Source organism: Anguilla rostrata, chromosome 2 (assembly GCF_018555375.3).
Source record: "Anguilla rostrata isolate EN2019 chromosome 2, ASM1855537v3, whole genome shotgun sequence".
Classification (NCBI taxonomy): Eukaryota; Metazoa; Chordata; class Actinopteri; order Anguilliformes; family Anguillidae; genus Anguilla; species Anguilla rostrata.
Genome location: NC_057934.1, coordinates 1,462,702 through 1,485,940, shown reverse-complemented (window position 1 = coordinate 1,485,940; position 23,239 = coordinate 1,462,702). Strand labels below are relative to the sequence as shown.

At 50.3% G+C, this 23,239-nt stretch overlaps 1 protein-coding gene across 3 annotated transcripts in view; it reads left to right on the top strand.

Annotated features, from left to right (window-relative positions):
* The window catches only part of LOC135243244 (adenosine kinase-like), a 116,009-nt gene that overhangs the window by 80,763 nt on the left and 12,007 nt on the right, over nt 1-23,239 (top strand). For all 3 annotated transcript variants that reach the window (XM_064314927.1, XM_064314945.1, XM_064314936.1), the window contains exons 8-9: nt 8,737-8,772; nt 18,519-18,633. In XM_064314927.1, the coding sequence (XP_064170997.1) occupies nt 8,737-8,772; nt 18,519-18,633 (151 nt within the window). The remainder of the gene's footprint in view (nt 1-8,736; nt 8,773-18,518; nt 18,634-23,239) is intronic.

Below are 23,239 nucleotides of genomic sequence, written 5' to 3'. Positions count from 1 at the left end.
CCCCCCTGCGGCCTGGGGGGGGGCGGGGGCCTGGGGGGCATCCGCCATGTTCACTACCGCCATTATCGCCAGCGCTGCCGTGGAAACGCCGCAGGGCGCTCCGCTCGCCCCGTGACTCCACCACTACGCGCTACGTCACGCCCCCTCCCGCCCCACCGTCCTCCCTGCCCACACTGGGGCTCTGAGCTTCCCTCCCCAGCGCTGTCCCCTGTGGCACTTTAGAGAGAATAATCACCACCCGGGGGCTGTTAATTGCAGGCCGCAAAATAAATACATTTGGCCTGGATTCGGCTGCTCTTCCGTAATGAGCTGGAGGACTTGGATGTGCTGTAGTATCCCAGGGGGCAGTGGGAGAGCTGACCTTTACCTAAATGCTGGAACATTTTAAGGCAGGGAGGAGGACTAACCCCAGATTCCTCTCCGGCGTGACGTAGGGCTGCTTTCGGTTTCAGAGAGACTAACCTGGTGCCTCAGAGAGAAACAGGCCGCAGCCCAACTAGCAGACTCGACCGTTAAAGTCCTGCCATTGAGCTGTGGCAACTCGATCCCGCTGATGCTATCTCTGCCGACGACTTATTTCAAACCTCGTTTCATAAACAACATATTCAGAATTTACTTGAGCTACTGTTCATGTACAACTGCAGAAAGAAAAATGAAAATGACAAGGCAATATGTATTACCACCCCCAAGACCACAGTGTGTATGAGGGGGAGGGGGGAGAACAGGCTTTCTGAAGGCTTTCTGCCTTTTCCCCGAAATGGCGCTTTGCTGAACTGAAGGCGACATGGGGGCAGTGTCAGTGGGGGGGGGGGGTGCTACACGACGTCTGACGTGCACGTATCTGCAGGGCACGATTCCGACGTGCGCAGGCAGCATAGGAGAGCTAAGCTAAGTCAGGCCTAATCGCTGGAAAAATAAAACCCTAACTGACACATCTTCTGCAGACACCCCGGGTCTTTCCTGACTGATCGGGATGAATCAGGAGAAATCCTCCCAGCGGCTCGCTCCTGCGCAGGGCTTTGTGTGGGTTACGCTGCTGCCGTGGAGCTGATTGCCGTGTTTGCGCTCCTGCGCAGGGCTTTGTGTGGGTTACGCTGCTGCCGCTGGAGCTGAATGCCGTGTTTGCGCTCCTGCGCAGGGCTTTGTGTGGGCTACGCTGCTGCCGCTGGAGCTGACTGCCCTGTTTGCGCTCCTGCGCAGGGCTTTGTGTGGGTTACGCTGCTGCCGCTGGGGCTGAATGCCGTGTTTGTGATGAGCGAAGCCGCCGTTTGATTTGCGTCTTGTTCGGGTCGTCACTCTTCTCTCCTGCAGACTCTTTGAAACTGGAGCGGATCCAGCGTGTTGGTAGAGGGCTGAAGTGCAGCTGGTTGTACGGCTGCAGGTACACGAAGCGTTTCAGTAAAGTAAGTTTTTCTTTTTAAAGAAACCACGCTGTTGATGGGGCCTTTTGTTCCTCGACGTTTCGATGACCTACATTACGCTGCCACCTAGTTCGCGTCATCCCGTGCGTTTCCTTTGAGCAGTGCATTGTGGATATTTTCCCTTCCCGCCGCTTGTGTGGCGTTTTGCAGGCTGGCGGCGGGCCCGGCTTTCGCGAAGCTCCGTAAACGAGAGCTCGGTTCTGCCCCGGTCTCCCCAGGCGACAGGCCACCGCGTGCCGCGTCCTCCGACAGGGCCGGAGACTCCGGCTCAGGCTCCATACGGCCCATTCATTAAAACCTCGCTTTCATCTCCGCAGTACAAACGGTTCAGATTGTTTTAAAAGCTTTTTTTTTTTTTTCCATTTTCATTGTGTTTGATGCCAAGCAAATCCCAGCAGACCAGATCTTTGTTTCACATTATGAGGTAAGTTGGCGTGAGCCAAATGCTCATACGCTCATAATAAACAGAAAAGGCAGTTGTCCTGCAGCGGAAGATTGGATCTCGCCAGTGAACACATAACGACTGCCATTTCATTTCCTCGTTCTGAAGAGCAGTGACCTCAAACATACTGTTGTGTCTCAGTAGTGTCCTCTCCCTGCAGTTAAGTAATTTGGACAGTGTTTAGCATTTCTCCTCTTGTCTCGGCCTGCTCTTCATTCACACGCACGCACACACGTGCAAATACACATGTACACAGATATACACACACACGCAACCACGCACACACAGATATACACACGCACACACACACATGCAAACACACATGTACACAGATGTACACACACACGCAACCACGCACACACAGATATATATACACACACACACATGCACATGTGGACACACACGCAAACACACGTGCACACACTCACACTCACACACACTCACACACACACATACACACACACAAACACACAATGCTGGAAAGGCCAGTGTCGACAGTAAGTACTGCTCCCAGGCTGTTTCCGTGACGGCTTCCGTTCGATGGTAACCTGCCAGAGAACGTCCTGACTGAGGAAGAGCAGTGTACAGCTTTGCATTGGTTCCTGTACACGATGAGGTCACTTCCTGTATCGCCCGTTCTGCGCGCCTCCTTCCAGATACGCGGCCTATGGCATACATCCCAGATATTTGACCTCTGACCTTCTCGGTGGCCGCCGGTAGAAGCTTGCGTCCGTGCGATTTACGGGCAGATGAGAGGGTTGCGGCGGATCGGAAGGCGGTCGGGGCGGTCGGGTCGTACCCAGAGTGCACTGGGGCAGGCGAGCGAGCTGTGATGAAACAGCGGTAACGGCCGAGCTCGCGGGTTGGCCCCCGCCCTGTTACCATGGAGCCGTGTTTGTTTGCGTTGCCAGGTCGTCACCCCCCAGTGCTGACCGCTGAGCGGCACCAGGAGGTCTGAGGCTGCTCACCTGGCTGCCCTGCCTTTCGATTTAACTGCGTCTTTTTGCCAGCTGCCATTGAAGCCTTCTCCACTGTTTCTGACCGTTGTTTTGATCTCCTGCATTCCTGAATGTACGGGAACACACTCTTTCAGTAACACTGCGGTACGATATTATTATGCTTGCTAGTAACTAGATAAAATAAGCCTTTCCGTTTTTAATTGTGCTTTTTGTAAAATTGTGTTTTTGCACTAATTGAGGAAACGCATGTGCACGCCATGTGTGACTGCAGACCAGTTGCCAAGAGACTAGCCTGCGTGTGCCAGAAACCGTGTCAGAAGCAAAAATCGCTGAGATCGTACAGCCGCTTCCAGTGGACTTGTTTAAGGAGCCGGTCAGCGTGGAATGTGACATTAGTCATAACGCGTAACGTGATACTCGGGTATTTTGTGAATATCACATTTCAAGTTCAAAAGTGTCATGTAAAAATAATGCCTGAAATTTGCATGAAGATTTGCCAGAGACTAATTCTTTCATTATTGCGGTTTATTTGGGTATGCTGGTGATTTTTAAAGCATGAAATTGTGTTATTGATAGGGCGTGCAGGTTGTTTGGAATACCCCTGCTGGCTATAGCTTATCTTAAATTAGAAATTACTACTGGGGTAACAGAACCTTACTGAAGGGCTTTATGCAACGATGAAGCCAGAAATGATCAGAGGCAATTCAGATTATAATTCAGACCAGCAAACGCACCTTTAAAAGGCCTTTGCCTGTTTTTATTTTTGTTCCTTTTTGTAGTCTGAAGAGCATTGCAGGTATTTGATTTTGCAGTTCAAAAAAAAACTCTGTGATGGAGTGAGTGCAGACTAAACATGCCAGGCTTTGGTAAAATGCAGGACGGATGCTTTTTGGGGGGTGGCGGGGCAGGGTAGGGTGGGGGGGGTATTTTTAGGGGGGCTGTCTCCACCTCTCTCATCCCCCCAAACCCCACCCCCACCCTGTCCAGCCAGCTGCTGTTTGACTCCTAACTAGCCCCCCCCCCCCAGCCCCCCCCCCCCCCCCCCCCGGAATCCCGTCCCGGCATCCCGACGCCCCCGCGGACGGCTCAGGGGTCAGTTTGGCGGAGCGCCTGTCTGTAGCGTCGCTTTCTCCTGATTGGCTGTTCATTCCCTTTCGCACGGGGGAGAAAACGAAAGCGCTTCGTTTGAATAACAAATCCTGTTTTGTTTTGTGTGTGTGTGTGTGTGTGTGTGTGGGGGGCGGGGGTTTCCATGCCCATATCCTGCCACTATAAAAAAGACGAAAACACAGTGAATGTGTCCGTCTGACGCAAACCCCCCTCAGATTAATCGTCCATTCCGAGCAGAGGTGTCTGGCATCGAGCTCTCTCACGCGCTCGCTGACGTGCGCCGCCCAACGTTCAGACGCTATATTTGAATAAGTTCCAGTAATCCTCATAACCAGCTGGGTGTGTGGGCCACAACGTCTGCCAGTAACATCATGAAGATATGCACATTTCATTTTCAGAGGTTTGTAAAGGTCAGCGACTGCGAGATTCCTGTTGGATGGTGACAAACTGGAACAATCATGACAGTTTGGGAGAACTGTTTGCAGACAGGCTAAATTGCGGAAGATATTAAACGCAAGACATTCGTTGTAATCTTCTATGAAATACAGCGGATATGCAGTGGTGGGGTGTATACTCCAGTGTTTCTTGGTGGGAAGTCACACATTATGGGCCTGAATAAGACTCTTTGTTGTGGTTCTCTTGTTTCTTCAGTTTGCTTTTATTTTCCTTGGAGGTGGGTTGCCTGGTTAAACCTCAACCTTACACGCTCACACACACACACACTCGCTCACACACACACACACACACACACACACACACACACACTCGCTCACACACACGCAAACACACACACACACGCACGCACGTGCGCACACACACACACACACACACTTTTTTTCACTCAGGATCTACACACCTCTCTCTTTCCCCCCTTTCTCTCAAAGGTCACCCAGTCAATCCGTCAATAAGTCGATCGGTCAGTCAGTTAATCAAACTAATTTATCACCCAGCACAATACGAACCCTCAGAGCACACAGCGCCCCCACCCCCCACCCCACCACCCCCCACACTCTTTAATTCGCCCGATCGTCCCGGCTAACCCTGGACATCGGCTGTTCTGTCCGTCTGTGGAAAGCTTTGGATGAGTGGTACCCATCCAGAAATGTCGTCTTCTGCGTAATTTATGCGGAACTTTAAAATAAATCTTCGGGGTTTTGCCTCTTCCGGCTGTTGGCTCTGCTTTGCGGGGCTCTTCCCTCCGCCCTGAGGAGAGCGATCAGCTAGCCTTCCTGATGGGTGTGTGGGGTTCGATAGGCTTTTAGAGGTGACAGAGGAATCCACCCTGAGTGAGCGAGCGCTCCCCTTCTCTTCAAACTGAGCGCCTGCATCCCCCCAACCCCCCCCCACCCCCCCCCCCCCAAAAAAAACAGGCAGCCGCTTATCGAATGGCTACAAACAGAAAATAAACACAGCGTCTCCTTGTAAATGGCTTGTCAGGCCCGACCCCCCCCCTCCCCCCATGTCAAACACAATTGAATTTGTGCAGCGGCGGCGGTGGCGTCAGCCTTGGCTAACCCGGTGGAGCTAACGCTGATGTTTCTGAATGGCCTGAGGGGACTGAATGCTGTTCAGCTTATCAGCTTCTATTAACCTAACCGCTGGGTCCCGCGCTTTCATTTGTACACTTTGTGAAATTGTGTAAAAAAACGATCGTCGTTCTCTCCGCTTTGAGCCATGCGTCATGTCAGCTTATTGTTATTTTTATTTTATTTTTTTGAAGAGAACGGGTCAATTTATAAAAGCGAGCGGATAGCGTATTGTTTTTTTTTTTTGGTCAATTTAGTGGCTGAAATTACAATCTGGATGTTTTCCTGTGGGTTTGCGGGGTCAGTGTTACATCATCGTGAGCAGTTTTGACGCACACAGTGAAGGATGCGTGTGTTCAGTAATCCTTTTACATAACACTTGGGCTGCGATGGAGGTTACACTGTGCACTCTTAATAACACTCAACACTAATTTACGGAGCTAATCCAGATTTATGCTACATAATTACTCCCAATAAACTCAGTTTAATTCTGCGTTAAATCGCAGGGCCGTCTGCTGACGTGGTAGTGAAGACTGGTGTGGTGGAATAGGAGGTGGATGCACCAGTCTGGTGTGGTGGAATAGGAGATGGATGCACCAGTCTGGTGTGGTGGAATAGGAGATGGAAGCACCAGTCTGGTGTGGTGGAATAGGAGATGGATGCACCAGTCTGGTGTGGTGGAATAGGAGATGGATGCACCAGTCTGGTGTGGAGGAATAGGAGGTGGATGCGCCAGTCTGGTGTGGAGGAATAGGAGGTGGATGCACCAGTGGATTCCAAAACTGGCCTTAGTGTGCCATCGCGACACGACGACTCCAACTTCATCACAGCAAGAGCAGGTCTGTGTGTGGTGCTGTGAAACGTTCAGTTTCTAATAAAGGTGCATTTTAGCGACAATTTGGGCCACCTGGAGAGAATTCTATAATGGAGTACAATATTATAGACTCCACTTCACTTCCTCCACTTCTTCGTTATATTTGTTGTACTCTGTGTGGGAATTAGCTACAGAGAAAGTGGTTTTGGAAAAAAAAAGTAATAAATAATGGTTGTTATTCATGTGTATACTGAGTGTTGCTACTGCTATTCACGCAGTCTACGTGGGGTTTTTTCTCTTCCAGATTAACACTTGTCTTTCTCAGGTTATTTTTTTTAATCACACCTCAGAGTTCGCAGGCTCCGATCTCCGAGCTCTCATCCCTCGCTTTTCTTCTCTCCTCTCCTCTGTGTGGAATAATAGAAAGTGAGACGCTGTGAAACACAGTCCCCCACGCCCCTTTCGCGATGAAGAAGTATGTGTACTTTCCTCTTCGTTTTTCTTGGCTCCCCCTGGCCGAACTCCTCGGTTTTTTGGCTTTTCGGATTGTTAGCCCGGCGCTCTCCAGAAATATTCCTTTGCCTCACAAGCCCCCCCCAGTCAGCGGGAGCGGCTCATGCATTTTGATGGCTCTGCATTATATGGGCCCGTGGGGCCTGCAGGGAATCGGCAGTCAAAGCCCTGCTTGTTATACTTCACCTCGTGTTCTGACCACGGAGACCGTTTGAGGAGCGGGGGGGGGGGGGGGAAACAAAGCGAGAAACTTCGCTTTACACGCTATTAAAAAAAAAACATGTTATTTAAATTCTGTGATTCGATTTTTGAAAAGTGTAATATTTTTTCTGCAGGTAGTGAGGGGTGGGTGCTGCTATCCTGCCTTCCCCTACCCAGACTAGCCTCACTGTCACGATGACATCAAAGGGACACAGATTTTCATAACACCCTCTACAAGGACAATTAATAAATCTGTTTCATGTGTTAGAATTGTTTATCCGTTCTGCTAACATTTAATCCATGACAGTTATTACAATACATGTGGGGTGGTTAGCTTGGCAGGGCTAGCGTTAGCCTGTCATAAAGCCCAGGCTGGTCTGAGGTGCATTAGCTTAGCTCAGCTAGCATTAGCCTGTCATTCAGCCCAGGTTGGTGCACGGTGTGCTAGCTTGGCAGGGCTAGCATTAGCCTGTCACAAAGCCCAGGCTGGTGCATGGTGCGCTACCTTAGATCGGCTAGCATTAGCCTGTCTCAATGCCCAGGCTGGTGCGGGGTGCGCTAGCTTAGCTCAGCTAGCATTAGCCTGTCTCAATGCCCAGGCTGGTGCGGGGTGCGCTAGCTTAGCTCAGCTAGCATTAGCCTGTCAGAAAGCCCAGGCCAGTTGCGCGGTGCGCTAGCTTGGCTGTGCTTGCGGTTCATGTGCGTGTGGTAGATTAATTGACACGTCCCTGGCTCCATTATGCTGCTGACCCGTGGCCGACAGGCCGCAGGCCCCCCTCTCCCCAAAACCACCCCGCCCACCCGCCCCCCCCACGGTACCCGCTAACCTCATTGTTTCCTGTGGGGAGGTTTTTTTCTCTATTCTCTTCCTGTCCTAAAGGGCCCGGTTGTCAACCTCTCCCCAAGGTCACGCTGCCGAGCCGAAGTGAGGATGGCCTGACGGAGCCAGATCATTTAACACCCGAGCATCGCCCCCACTGTCCCGGCGCGGGGTGAAATATTAAAATGGCCGCTTGAGTCTTTAATGCCTCTGCTGTCCTGTTACGTCTCATTTTTAGCCGCTTCTGAATGTCACACTTTTGCTTGTGGACGCTCAGCGCCGGATTATTATTGAGGGTTTTTATTTTTTGCCGTTTCTGCCATGTATGGCCCAGCAGAGACGGCACAAGGAGACCGATCTCATTACGCGTCCATTTTATTTTATTTTTTTAGCCAGGTTTGGATTGGTCAGTGGCGTGGCTGGTAGCTGCAGCGCTGCGGTCGTGTCGCGCTGCTGCTGCTGCTGTTGTAAGTGTAAAATCAGGCAGGCAGATGCCCGGGACAGGTGCGGCCCTTCGGAATACTAATTGAAGGGTAGGAGAGGCAGAGTCGCTTCACAGAGCTCAAGCTCCCGAAAGTGGCACACAGCTCGAACGAAATGCCTGGAGAAAGTGAGGTGTGTGTGTGCGTGTGTGAGTGTCAGTTTGTGTGTGTGTGTGACTGTCAATGTGTCTGTGTGTGTGTGTGTGCGGGTGTGTGCGTGTGTGTGTGCGTGTGTGTATATGTGTGTGTACGTGTGTGAGTGTCAATGTGTGTGTGTGTGCGCGCGTGTGCGTGTGCGTGTGTGTGAGTGTCAATGTGTGTGTGTGTGTGTGCGTGTCTGTCTATATTGTGTGATACCCTGTACTCTGCCCCCACACACACGCGCACGCTCCCCCCCCCCTCTTCCCCCTTCTCTATAATTAACTATTCATTTGTGTTTCTCTTTCAGGAGGCTGCCACTTTTGCCAGAGAGCAGGGCTTTGAGGTGAGTTGACCGACAATTGCGCACTAAACAGATCCTGAAGGATCGTTTCTGCTGATAATGAAGTTCTTTCGGACAGTGATTGATGTGCCATTATACTCTGCGGGGCCTTGCAGCAGTTGCCATGGAAACCTGGCAGTCGTCATGGTTTCTTTGTTCAGCCGCGCTCCCCGTTATGACGCACTGTGCTAGGTCTGCGCCCCGGCGTCGCCTACAGATGTTATTTATTGAATTCTGAAAAGCCTCTCGGGAAGCGGAGAGACTCGGGCGCAGATTCCAGCTTCCTCTGCGGAGAGGAAGACCTGTCACAGGCGTCTTCGTTTAAAAAAAAAAAAAAAAAAAAGCTCCCTCATTAGCTTTGGCTGCTCTCTGGGAGGATCCCGCACCGCAGATCTGCAGCAGCGCTGCAGCTAAATACCACAGTACAGCGTCCCTTTTAATAAACGAGTTACTGCCACCTGTGGTTTCCGATTATGTAAATGAAAATTATAGTGCTTGTTAGTACATAAAATATGTGGGGAGTGTGGGGGGTGGTGGGGGGAAAGGGGGACTGCTTCCTCTTTGAGGGAGAAGCATTAATTTAGTCTTTTTTTTTTTGAGGGGGTGGGGGGTTGGGGGGGAGAGCATTGATCTGCAACAAGATCATCACACGGCTCTTAAACATATATTCAAATTAAAAGCGAATGTGAGTTTATGAATGATATGCTTAAATAATTTAAGTGGCTTATCTATTCAAATGTAGGGCTCCCGCTCAGTGTGTTCCTTCCCGGCATGAATAATTGTCTGGAATCACTTAAGGTGCGATCAACGTGACTGGAATAGAAAGCCCGTTCCTGACAGCCAGTGACAGGTTTAAAAAAGGGGGTGGGGGGGGAATAAAATAAAAAAAAGACAGACGGGAGGGAGGGAGGGAGGGAGGGAGAGGGAAACTGGCATCACATGAAGTAAACACAAAGGACGGAACGTTGCGAGCAAGACGGGGACCACTTCCCGGTGACATGAGCTCTGTCGTGTTGATTTACGGGCGCTCTCCGGAAAAACAGCGCCTGACGTATGAAAGCCGCGTCGTGCGGGACACGCGTGTGTGCGGGACACGCGTGTGCTTGGGTTCCGCAGCCGGGGTTCAGCTGAGGCTCCCCGCGCCTCACTTCCTGTTGACTTTCTGTTGGTCACGGTTAGGCTCGGGCTGCGGTTCGTAAATTCAGTCGGTGGATTGAGGCTGTATGTATTTATGTGCTCTTTATGTGTTTTTTTTTTTTTGTGCCTGCTCTTTAATAGAAGGTCGGGTCAGGCTCCTGATTGGTCCAGCTGATTAAGGTTCTTACCCACACGTGCAGGCCGGCTGCGGCTTTATTTACTGACTGTGAGCCCGCAGAGTTAGGATGCGACTGGTTCGTCCAATCAGGGGGGAGGATGTGGCGGGTTGCGGTTGATCTGGCATCCCTGGGTTGCCGTCGCATGAATTCCCTCCCGGCGATGCCAAACAGCTCGTGGGGCACCGGTCGTTGGCACGGCGACGCACGCCTCCCTCTCCTCCATTTGGTGCCGGCTTCCCCCGCCACCTGGTCCCCTGCTGTGCCGTGTGTCCACGGTTCTGGAAGGTTCTCTACAGCGCGTAGGGGGGTGTTGGGGGGGCGCGTAGGGGGGTATTGGGGGGGGGCGCGTAGGGGGGGCGCGTAGGGGGGTGTTGGGGGGGGCGGGTAGGGGGTGCACGTACCTCAGCTCCATGACATGGGTTTGGGCTTGGTGAGGCACCACTAGAAATTCCAGTTAAATGTGAGGAATGATCTCAAAGAGTTGAAATTACCTAATGGTGATCTATTAATAATCGGCTAATGCAGCAAGAATTTGAGAGTAAGATTAACTGGTCTGTTAATAATTATTAGTAATTTTTCAGTCAGGAAATTTCTCATGAACTGCTTAAGTACTAGCATGCTACTTGTATACACAGCTGTGCGTGGCTTTGACTCCGCCCATGTTGAATCCCTGCCAATCAGAACCCACGCTCATCTGCCTGCAGCCAATGAGCATCCTTCAGTGGAGAATCCTGTGCAAAAAAAGGAAAGAAAAAGAACATGTTGTTGATTACCCAGAGAACATTCTGTGAAGCAGGTGACCTTTTTTGCGAGGCGTATTGCAGAGCGCTCGGAGAACATCTCGCCTGCTTCGCGAGCGATCACCGCGTTTTCGTCCAATGAAATACGAGACTGAGTCCTTCTCGCCGCGTTTTCATCCAATGAAATACGATCGCCGCGTTTTCATCCAATGAAATACGAGACTGAGTCCCCGCGCTGACGGATCCCCCGCTGGTGCATCCACATTTATACCCAGTGATGTCACCATTTCCTTCCCCCATCTGAACTGCTTTTATGGGGTGGTTGTTTGAGTGCGAACATTCCACTCTTTTCACAGAGCACGAGTCTGACTGACAAAGACAACAAAGTTTATGTTACCTGAAAATTGCCCCCCCCCCTCCCCCACCTTTCCCACCCCAATAATGTCTCTAGTTGGCATAATCTGTGCTTTGCTTAGTCTGCTCATTACCTGTCAGTTGAGGATGCTCAATTTGAATATGGGTCGTTCGTGTCAGATGAGACTGACAGAAGCAACCAATCGTTCGAATCACGTCCTTTGTATAAACGTGTTGCTTTGTTACACGATCGCCGTAGCCGAGGAAGGTTGTGACTTGGCGAATGATTGATACAGTCGTTGCGGGCTCAAGCTTGTACGACTTGTTTGGATCCTTTTCATTAGCAGCGGCTTCACACGGCCCAGGAGCACCTCGATATTTAAAGGGCTTAACGCTGTCAGAGGTGCTCCTGGGGGCCGTTGGAGTGCTGGGTGTGATCCAGCTTCCGCTCCTAATGACTTAATAAACTAAAGAATCGACTCGCGTTCTCGCCGCCGTCGTTACGGTTTAAGCGCAGATCTTACGCTTCGCTCTCTCTTTCCTTCCAAAGCGAGCTTTTACTGCAGTGCATTTGGGGGGAGATGTATAGGTTTAAGTGTTGTGAGGCTAATTATCCATTTTGTGCAAATAATCAGATTAATTGGTTGGGAGTTAATTAAACTGGCGCGCACATGCGTCCCTGAAGGAAGGGGGTTTAAGCCCTGGGGCTGAAGGCGTAGAGAATTGAGTCGAAAATGTGGTTAGACTTCCAAGTGAGTTAGGATTTCATATTGTACTGGTTTTGCATGTTCCTGGTTTTTTTTTATTTTCAGGCAGCGTTTGATTGGATGACGTGTTATACGAGAAATTCTGAACAACAACAAGGTATATTTTTGGAGCTCTTGGGTTTATACTGATCAAATGATCATGGACTGGAGTCATTTAGATTTACAAACGCCACATCACCAGAATGAAAGCATTCTGTTATCCGTTGTGTTTATTGAAGTCATTATCTTGTCTTGCTGATAGGGTTGTGTGAAGCTCGCCTGTTAAGAGCAGTTATGATGAAAGTGCACGCAATCGTGTGGCTGCACTGAACTGATTGTTTTACTGAACCGGGGGTGGGGGGTGCGGGGCGGGGGGTGGGGGGGGGTGGGTTTGGGGAGTGCGTGTGGCTGATTAGCGATAAAGTAAAAGTAGTCGGCTGCTCGTGATCTCCGTGTCGCGTGATGATAAAAAGATGGCAGCGCTGGACGGAGCCGGCCCCGTGTGCTTGTGGCCCCCGGGGGCCGCAGACTGAAGCGCGCCTGGTTTAAATTCAGCGTTTCCTGTTACCTGCTGACCACCTCCGTATCAGCCTTTCCATTAGCACTCACTCACAGGCTCTCACACTCTTTTTTTATTTTATTTTTATTTTTATACTCTGCAGAGTCTTTTAAAGCTTGAGTTCCAGGGCTTGTCCAGGGAGGCCCTTAAAGACCTGGCGTTTGGGGGAGGGGGGGGGATACGGTGTCGTGTTTTGGGACCGTAGGGTCCAGGTTCCTTCACGGTCCTGCGTTAAGGTCACCCGCGCTTTCCCACGGCCGCCGCGGACGCCGCTGCTAGGAGGGACCCCGTCTTTTTTGGGGGGGGGGGGGGCGTTACCGCTGGGCTAAGGAGCAGGGCCGTTCCCATCATGCCAGCGCGGGGGGCGGGCGGGGAGAAGGGCACAGGGACGTTCCTCCTGCTTCCGGCTCCTCTTGATGGGTTAATTAGGAAGAGGCTCTGGCGGGCGATGGAGGGATGAAAGCGAAAAGCACGCTGGAGAATTCAGCGCCCCCCTCTCCCCCCTCCCCCCCTCTCCCCCATCCCCCCATCCCCCCATCCTGAGCGCGTACGCACGTGTGCTGTGCGAGATTCCGCGCGGAGATAACCTGCTTTTTTACAGCGCGGTGGATTTAAGCTCGTTAATGTAATGTAATGTAATGTTTCACACCGTCTCCACGCAGTCCCAGAACACCCCCCCACTCCACCCGCCTTTTAGCTTCGGAAATCAACGGAGCCAGCTGGGAATTTTAGGATCCGCCACGGGGGGGGTCTTCGCAGTGCCACAGCGGATGCTTTGCCGGGTAGTGAGAATTGAGATTGTTCCGTGCATGTCCCCCCCCCCGCCCCCCCCCTTGCTTTCCAACCCCCCCTGCCTGAGCTTAAGGAATAGCTAATCGGATGCAAAGCGAGCCTGCACTATGTCAATAAACTCCAGTTTGTACTTCCTTGTTGTATTTGGTGATGAAACTAAAAACGTACCAGCGGACTGGTGTGTGTGTTGAAATAATTTTGTTTTTAGAGAAATTATGGAATTGAGGAAGGGCAGTGGTGGCATGGATTAATCACAAAAGAGAGGTTATTATTGACCTGACACGTTCTGTGGGAAGGGAATTTTCAATGGTTTGTCACCTTTTAATGCCGACTAGTTTTCCAATAAGTAGCAGAATGCGTGGTTGCTCAGAGTTCTTAAATTGATGGGTTTATTTCAGATTGGCGAGTCCATCATTAGCAGTGACGTTTTGATTTGGTGTTGGCGTGATGAGTCGATCAGGCCTCCTAGTGTTGGCGTTTCATTAGATCTTCCCAACAATGGCACAGGTGCCCACAAAATACCAGCTGCCACGAGAGAGAGCGACACCTCTCCTGCCATTGTTACACCTTTTTATCCTGCAATCCACGGACTGCAGTGTAGAAAACGGTCACACACACACACACACACACACACACACACACACACACACACACACACATGCACAAACACACGCACATGCATGTACGCACACACACACACACACGCATGCGCACACCCAAGCACACACACACGTTACACGCGTAGTAAATGTACTTTATGTAAAATGTATATATGTACATGTACGTATAGCAAATATCCTTTAAAGTAGGCAAGCGGATTTCAGGTTGCTGTGAATTTTCCTGTGTTACTGAAAACGTACGTTTTGTTCCAAGAAGAGGAGAGGGGCGGAGGGGCGGGGGGGGGCGGCAGAGGCGGAGAGCAAAAGAGGGCTTTTTGTGCTCCAGGTTTTCAAGTTCTTACAAAACATCTGTTTTTTGAATGGATGTTTGCTGCATCAGAACCTGTTATACATCTGAATGCGCGTAGCAGACTGCTTTGCACGAGCTCTTTGAATCCTTCGCCGCTCATTTCCCCTCTCCGGGACGGCGGGCCCTTTATGACACCCGCCCGTCATCGCCTCGCTCTGAAAGGTGCTTCGGATCAACAATCGCATCTCAGCCGTGTTCTGTGCCGCGTACAACGAAGCTGTAATGACTAGTCTTATCTGTGCGTATCCAGCGTTGAAATGTGTTTTTTTTTTTTTTTTTTTTTTTTGAGTGTGAAATGACAAGCGAGGTAAAAATGTATTCACTCACTTTGAATTAGAGCAGCTATCTGAAGAATATCTTGGCCTCTGTCTGTTTTTTTTATGTTCGATTCAGGTACGCTATAGTGTTTAGCATGTAGTAATGGGCGTCATAGCTCAGGAGGTAAGACCGATTGTCTGGCAGTCGGAGGGTTGCCGGTTCAAACCCCGCCCTGGGCGTGTCGAAGTGTCCTTGAGCAAGACACCTAACCCCTAACTGCTCTGGCGAATGAGAGGCATCAATTGTAAAGCGCTTTGGATAAAAGCGCTATATAAATGCAGTCCATTTACCATTTACCATTTAATGGAAGCCTGTGGGGCCAGATATACGTAAGCCTACGTGAAACTCACAGTGCGAAATGTGGCCTGACCAGGGTGTGTTTGTGTGTATGCAGTCTGTGTGAAATTAACTTATTCACTGTCTTATTCACCAAGGCTACTGCTAATTACAGAACCAGTGAATGGGACTCCCTACTAATAACACATTTTGTGTTTGAAGCTGAGCTTAAATTTAAAAAAAAAAACAACTCCTGTTTAGTGCATGGAATATCTTCGTTGGATGTGGGGAAATTGATGTGTCTTCTGGTGCGACATAAGAGCGTTTCCAGTGCTGCAGACAGAGCAGAAATGCGGACTGTGATACTCCAGCTGAGCCGGCCGTCGTCGATTGAATTAATCCAGATGCGAGAGAGTGTGACGTTGCGAGGAGCTCGACTATTGCCAGGATGGAATGGGAACATTGTGTGGGAGGTTCTAGGTTGTCTTTTATTTCTCCCAGAAGAGTAATTATTTCTATGGCTGGGTGTTTGTCACTGAAGCATAGGTGTCGCGGATTTGATGATTTTTGGCAGTTCCCCTGTTTCTTGCTGCAAAGATTCTTTCTTAGAGGCCTATACCTGTCTCCGTCTTGCTTGCACCTTCATTTATGCCTGATTTTTGGAGGCGGAGAAATTTCCCAAATAATTTGACCCTCGTTCATTAAGTGACCTTTAGTAAATCAACGGAATAGCTGATCAGCCACCCTCACAGTGCATCTGCCCGTTATGTACAGGATCCTCCCTTACATGCATGTGCGTTAGGGAGAGAAGCGCACCTTGCGATGAATCGCATGCTGTACATCACACCTTTACTGCACTTCCAGCCACATGCACCTCTTTGATACGTAAGAAGCGTGTTTTTGGGGCTGGATGAGTCATATCTGCACCCGAAATGAGTCACGAACGGCAGGCAAATCTGGCCCGTTGTTTTTTTGTTTGTTTTTTTTTTCCCCTTACCCGCACTTCACTTTTTTGAATATTTTTTATTTTTTTTTTATTTTTATGGCGGCATGTTCACTGCCCTGTGGAGAGGCCGCCGTTCTGCCCTGTCTGTGGAGAGTGCATTTCCCTAATCCTGACAGTGTTCCGCCCTGCTGCCTCTCTCTGAGCATGGGTCGAAAATTAAATCGGACTCTAACATTGAGGTAGGGGTGCGGGCGGTGGAGTGTAAGGGTGTGGGGGGGAGGTTGTGGGGGTGGGTGGGGGGTGGGGTGGTGGGGTGGGTAGGGTGTGGGGTTGGTGGAGGAGGAGGGGGTAGGTGGGGTGGAGGGGTGTGGGGGGTAGATGGGTGGGGTGGAGGGTGGGGGGGTGGGTGTGTGTGGGGGTAGGGTTGGGGGGGGGTGGGGTAGGGTGGGGGGAGGAGTGGGGTGGGGGGGGTAGAGTGTGTGGTTGGTGAGGTTGGGGTGGAGGTGTGGGGTGTGGGTTGGGGTAGATGGGGGGTTGGGGGGAGGGTGTTGGGGGGTGGAGGGTAGAGGGTGTGGGTGTGGGGAGATGGGGGTGGGGTAGAGGGTGTTGGGGGTGGTGAGGGTAGGAGTGTTGGGGGGGGTAGAGGGTGTGGGGGGTTGGGTGGAGGGTTGGGGGGGTGGGGGTAGAGGGTGTGGGGTGGGGTAGATGGGGGGTGGGGTGGAGGGTACGGGGTGGGGGTGGGTGTGTGGGTGGTGGGGGGTAGAGGGTTGTGGGGGGTTGGGGTGGAGGGTGTTGGGGGGTGGAGGGTAGAGGGTGTGGGGGTGGGGTAGATGGGGGGTGGGGTGGAGGGTATGGGGTGGGGGGGTGGGTGTGTGTGGGGGGGGTAGAGGGTTGTGGGGGGGTTGGGGTGGAGGGTGTTGGGGGGGTGGAGGGTAGAGGGTGTGGGTGTGGGGTAGATGGGGGGGTGGGTTGGGGGGGGTTGCAGCAGCTGGCGCTGGCTGTGAAACACCTCTGCTCCCTCAGAAACAGAACCCGCCGGGCGCTAGTTAGCGACGGCGCTGAGAGACCCCCGATCCCGGGCTTGGCTGCGGGACAGCGGCGCGGGCGGGGGCTTGGCGCGGTGCCAGGGCCCCAGACTCCGTGGCTGCAGTTTCGTCTGGATCGGGAGGGGGAGGGAAGGGGTGAGGATGGAAGTCACCCCAACCCCCTACCCCCCAACCTCCCCGCTCCGCCCCCCTCTCTGCTGCTGCCCGCCAGCTGGTGGGTGCAGAGATTAGGAAACGCAGATGATCTGGCCCTGCTCTCTGAGATCCAGGCCCGGGCTCTCTCAGCACACTCTCGCCCGCTTTGGGCCGCTTTGTTGCAGTCAGTTGTTTTTGTTTTTGTTGTTCTATTTCTGTTTCCCCCCCCCCCCCCCATTGCTCTGAGTTTTTGAAGCTCATGCTTCTTTACCAAACAGTCGTTTTGTGCTTTTGTGAAATTAGAAGACTTAAAAAAAAAAAATATTTTATAAGTCAGCGAATCAGACGGTCTGTCGGTGACTAAGCAGGTTTGTCGCTGGCCCCCGAGCCGCAGTGTTACACGCTGCTGGCCGAGGGGCCGGGGGGGCCGAGGGGCCGGGGGGGGGGGGGGGGGCGGGGGCGGGGCAGCCCTCCGCCATCTGCCCAAAAAGCCGCTCGGCGGGTCAGTGTGGCCTGTCGCTTCTGTCCGTCTCTCCATCTTATTTCACTTTTCCTTTTATCGTTTGTCGTTTCCATTCAGCATTTCAGGACTGAACGCTTGTAATCTACTTCCCAGGACATTTATTTATTTTTATTTTTTAAATTAGACTCTCTTTCATCAGTAGAACCTTCATTCTTTAAAGTGCCTTTGCGTGTGCAGTTTGTTTATTTATTGCATGTCCGGGGATTTTATATATTTAGGTGCCTTTTTTTTCTGGAAAAAAAAAACACTCAGTGCCTCGAGCAAAACAAAGACAACATATTTGGAATAGTATACAGGAGAAGTTAACCTATAATTATTTTATTTTATTATTATCTTCATTGAAAAACCTGTTTTAAATCCCCAGGTATTTGCATTCCGTTTGGTGGCCATCTTGATTAATTTATTCCTGAATTCTGAAATGATTTCCTCTCCATTTTGACAAGGAGCCTGGTTTTTGTCTCATCATAATGCGTTTGAACTTTGATATAATGATATTAAACAGCTGTTACATATTTTTCCACTTAACCGACATACTTTGTTTCTGTGACTGACAGACTGGCAAGACTGTGTAAGTGGCAAAAGATGTAAAACGTGCATGAATTCATTATTCAGAGTAACAGAAAAGGCTCATGGCTGTCATATTGAATCTGGGTCTAAACTGATGTCGTATAGTATATTCTTATTTCCACAATTACACGAACATTAAATTTGAAATTCATATTTTTAGAGAATTCACCCTTCTAAGTGATTCGGTGACCCATTCCGAGACTGATCTTATAAATATTTGTTATGTCAAGCTGTACGTGCTCTATTGTGCTTTTGTGATAATGAAGCCATACCAGATCCATTGTAATTCAAAGTAGCTCTTTTGTCTGCGGATGATGTCTTGATTTCAGGCCGTACCTCCTTTCCCAACCGGCAGTAATTAGCCTGGTGTAACTACGCACAGCAGCCTGACTGATTTTGGTAGACGTTTTGTTGTTGGTGCCGTGATCGGTAAAAAAACGGCGTCTCCTGTTTCCTCCGCAGACGGAAGACATTAAAGAAATCGCGCGGATGGCCCAGAGGCTGCCCAAGGAGAACGAGAAGAGGCAGCGGATCGTGGTTTTCACGCAGGGGAAGGACGAGACCGTGGCGACTAAAGGTATGCGAGCCGCACCTGTAGCCGCACCTGTAGCCACACCTGTAATCACACCTGTAGAACGTCAGAACCTGAAGCCGCGCGGTCGGGAGGTCATCAGCGAAGCAGCAGCAGCAGCAGCAGCACATGAGCGTATTTCAGTTTCGTACGAAGGCGTTCCTTACTCCGCTTGCGGTGGTATGCGGTTTTTCTCGCGCGCGGAATCAAGGCCAGTAGCATCGCACATGAAAACGGCGACGCTTACTGAGATCTGAGAAACCAAATCGATAGGAAAAAAAAACAAGACAGCAGGCGCAACAGCAACAGATGAAATTGTTCAGAGGGTTTCCGGGAAAATAAGCCAGAACGACTTGGTGGAGAGCGAGAGGGACAGAGAGTTTTCGTTGATTGGTGAGGTGGTGAATGTTGAGAACCCTTCGCTCGTTAGCACAGGTAATTGAGGAGTGGCTCCTGTAAGCAGGCTTGACCTGCTGCCTTTTCTGAAGTACCGATGCAGTCTGTCAAGAACAGGCAAACAAAATCAACAGTTCTCATCGGTCTTGGAGGCTGGATTACCATTGGGCGAGGGAAAATGATCTGTGACACTTTACCTGAAGCCGATATTACACTGTCTTTAGTGTGGTGTAACGCCCTTCCCAAATGGTCATGACAGTGTACAGTGTACATTGCACTGACAAAATGTATATCGCGAGCACACTTTCAGCTATTTTGACATCTGCTTCATAATATTTTGTGCATACATCATGAAAGTCACATATTGCTCGTCGTGACCCGTAAGCCACCGTTGTGGCTGGTATCGATAGCCATTATGTCATAAATATGGAATTATTGTGTGGGCGAAACGGCGTGCAGTTCATGTGAAGTGCTGCCGTGTGGTCGCAGTATTTTTCGAGGAGCTGTGAGGACAGTAACTTCGGTTTGCTGTCTGTGTGTGTGTACATGTTTGAGAAATGGGAAACTCCCCGCCTCAACCCAAAAAACACCAGTGAGTTCTGGAGAATGACGTGCGCCTCTTCCTCGGTTTTCGTTCCTAATGCAGAGTAGCCTCGTGAGTTTCCCCAATTAGAGCTTTGCTTTACAGTCTGCTCTGCAATCTTCATCGTTTCTCAGTATTTCATTATCGATTAAACATCCTTGGGTATTTGTGATTATGTTAATGCATTAGATTCTCTCAAAATTCCTTTACCCATAAGTGGACTTATTTGCGATTTGTCTGAGCCGCGTAATATAATATACAGTACTTCCCCTATAAATACATATTGATAATTTAATATCAGAATGTTTTGATTTTCCCATATAATCACTGGATAAGTACAAAACCTTTTTGAAAGAGAGTGATTTATTTCGTCTTTTTTATTCCCATCCCCGTAACGGCGTTTGAGACGCCTTCGCCCTGGACTCTGGCCTCGCGTTCTCGCGGATGCAGGCTACGTACCCAAATCTGTTGCACCCTCAGCCATTGCTATGGTAACGGGGAGAAGGTGGAGGTGCTTTTTGAGGATACGTGCATAGCTGAGGAGCCGAAGCTGATTAGGTAGCGCGGGTTCGCCGTTCGAAAACACCGCGGGTGTCAGGAGAGGCCAGACGATGTTCTGCTTTTACCGCTTTTTGTGTGCAAAATGTTACGCGCGTAGGAAACAGGGGGCCTTGCTCATTTTAAAGATTATATCTTTTGTCGAATAGCACTGGCATTTGTGAATTCATTACTGTGCGGGGAACGGTGGGCCTGTGTAATATATGAGATTATTTCCCAGGCTGTCCTCACTGGCTGTGTGTGCATGAGATGGCCTCAGGTTAATAGACCATGTCTCTCATCCCTTATATTTATTCAGAATAAACAACAGAAGCATTAATGACTATTTTTTAAATAATTGTGTGAGTCTAGCATTCAGATATAGTGGGAGTGAGTCTTTTTATAAAATCATTTTTATGGGTCTTTTCTCCTGGGATTTCATTTCCTCAATGAAGGCGGAACGGAGGCCAAGAGACGGGGCTGTAACGGGATGGAACTGCGATCGCAGGAAACCCGAAAAGCGGCACGAGCGCTTCCGGTGTCGTTAAACGCACCCCGCGCCGCCGCCGGCGAGGAACATCGCACCCCCTACTCAGGGTCTGTTTCCCGGCTCGCCAGCTTCCGAAAACCCAGACACCGTCGCGGCGTACCGAAAAAAGATCTGCGCCGCAAAAATGGAAGTCGCTGCTCAGAAATGATGCTGTGCGTTCTGACTCTCCCTCAATTATGATTTTTAACTATGAATTATTTTTAAAACAGGGCTCTGTGTGTCATACTAATGCTGAATTGGCATGAGTCCCTGTGGGACTGAAGGACAGGAAATGGTGGCGAATAATACCAGCTAGCGCCTCGCCCGGGCTGGGTGTGGGGGGGGCGGAGCCGAGCAGCTCCGTGAACTTTATTTAAAATTTTGTGACGGACGGCGGGGGGACGAGGGGGGCGAGGGGGACGAGGGGCGAGGGACGCGATTCCGGCAGCGTCCGCAAAAATGGCAAACGTGATAAATGTCACGGAATGGCGGGGATGAGCGGGGGGGCGGGGGGGCGGGGCGACGGGACGGGCGAAAGGACGCTTCGGAGCGCTCCCGCCGATGGTCACCGCCGCCAAATAAACGTCAGCGAAACGGGAGGATTAAGGGTTCTCATTTCCCAGAGGCGGGGCTCTAACGAGCTCGACCTCTCGTCTCGTCTGTGATTCGCTGCCGTGCCACGGCGCGCTCCGTCGCCGGGCCGACGACCTGTCAGCTGATTAAGCCGTTTAATAACGATTAAGGCCATAAAAACGCTCGTCCTGCCGGGGTCATTCTCAAAAGAGACGCCAATTTGTTATTGTTGTTTTCATCTTTTTTACTTCTCTCCCTCCCTCCCTCACTTTGAATATTAGAGTGGCCCCTTTTCCACCTCTCGGCATTAAGCGCGCCTGATGGAAGCGGGGAGAGAGGAGCGCGGTGCTTAATTTAGCAGCCGGGCGCACGGCTGAGGCGCGCAGGGGCCTCTCCGGCACACCTATTAGAGCCCTAATTAAGATGGCCGCCGCCTGAACCCTAGCGGGCGAAGGCTCTGACAAACGCCCCTGCGGCGGGGGCCGCGCCTTTAATCGGCGATGAGGGGCCGGATAAACCCTGACTCAGGCGCTCCGGGTCGTAAAAGCCCTCTCGGGGGCGGGTGGGGGAGGCGAAGGGGGGGAGGCAGCGCAGACTCTCGCCGTGAAGCACTTTTTAGAAGGAGCCGGCCCCACGTGCAGCATCCCAACGAGGAAGAATAATTTGAATAGCAGCGTCAGAAGCAAGGAGGGGGGATGGCGGGGCCTTGTTTTGAATTAAATGCAGGGCTGTTCTCTGTGGTTGGTTGTTTTGCCTGGTCACTATAAGGGGAGAATTCTCTCTAGCATAGCCTAGCATAGCCTAGCCTAGCCCACCTATGTGTCTTCTGTTCATGGTGATAAAGTTTATTTGTCATGGAGAAGAATGGAGAATTTTCCATGTTTTGCAGATACGTATCTCTATGAATGCGCCTTCAGTTGCATTTCGAGCAAGTCCCAAACTGTCGTTTTGTAGCATGCTAGAATCAATAAATGCTTTTGTGCAGGTACATCTTTAAAAGTGACATTTTAAGTGACATGTTTATCTATTATTGAAACCGTTACCTCTAGAAAGTGACGTGCTAGTCTCGTAAAATGCCATTTTTGTGTAATGTGTATTAGAAATGTATGTGGTTGAATGCATTGCTTTGTGTTTATGTAGGATATAACAGTCCATTCATAAAGTAAATGGGTTAATAAGTGACTTGTATGCTTTGTGGGTAAAACAGAGGGGGATATTTTGAATGATGGTGCTCTGAGTGTAGCTCCAGCACAGTAGCTATTATGGAATAATGGAAGCCATCACCTGAGTCCGCTGTTTCCCGCAACGATGAGTGATGTCAGCAATTTGCGGCTCATTCTTTGAAAGTATATTCTCCATCGTCCTTCCTGGCAGAGGTCCCAAGCCTTGCCTGTCCCATCATGGCATAGCTGCCTGTCCCATCATGGCATAGCTGCCTGTCCCGTCGTGACTTAACTGCCTGTCATGCTGTTTAAAGTAGATAAGCAGGTTCTCTCGTTTTTAGGAGAGATTTGCATATTGTATGTGGTTTTCGAGAATTTTTTTATGATTGTTTTGTCCTGACTTGTTTTTTTTTTTTGTATATATTTTTTTCTTCTCTCCAGGGATCGACCTTTTGATTACCTCAAGTGGTTTTTTTTTCCTCTGAAGGTGATTATTCACTGATAAAGAGCATGCTCGAAAAGCGTGATGCATCGGTATATTAGAAATGATTCCATCAATTTCAGAGATTTATACCGGGTTATTATCGTCTAATGCCTTGCTTACAGGCCACGTCAACACAGCAGCACACTCGGGTGCATCATTAGAAGCAGAAACATTGATTTTATTTTATTTTTAAGCAGTCAGAAATCAGATACGTTGACATAATCACACGGCTCCAGGACTACCGATGAGAGTAATCGGCAGGATGTCATTTTTTACCCCGTTTTATTTATTTATTTTTAATGAAAACGTACTGTACTGTAATTCCGTGGGGAGATGGTGGCAGTCGT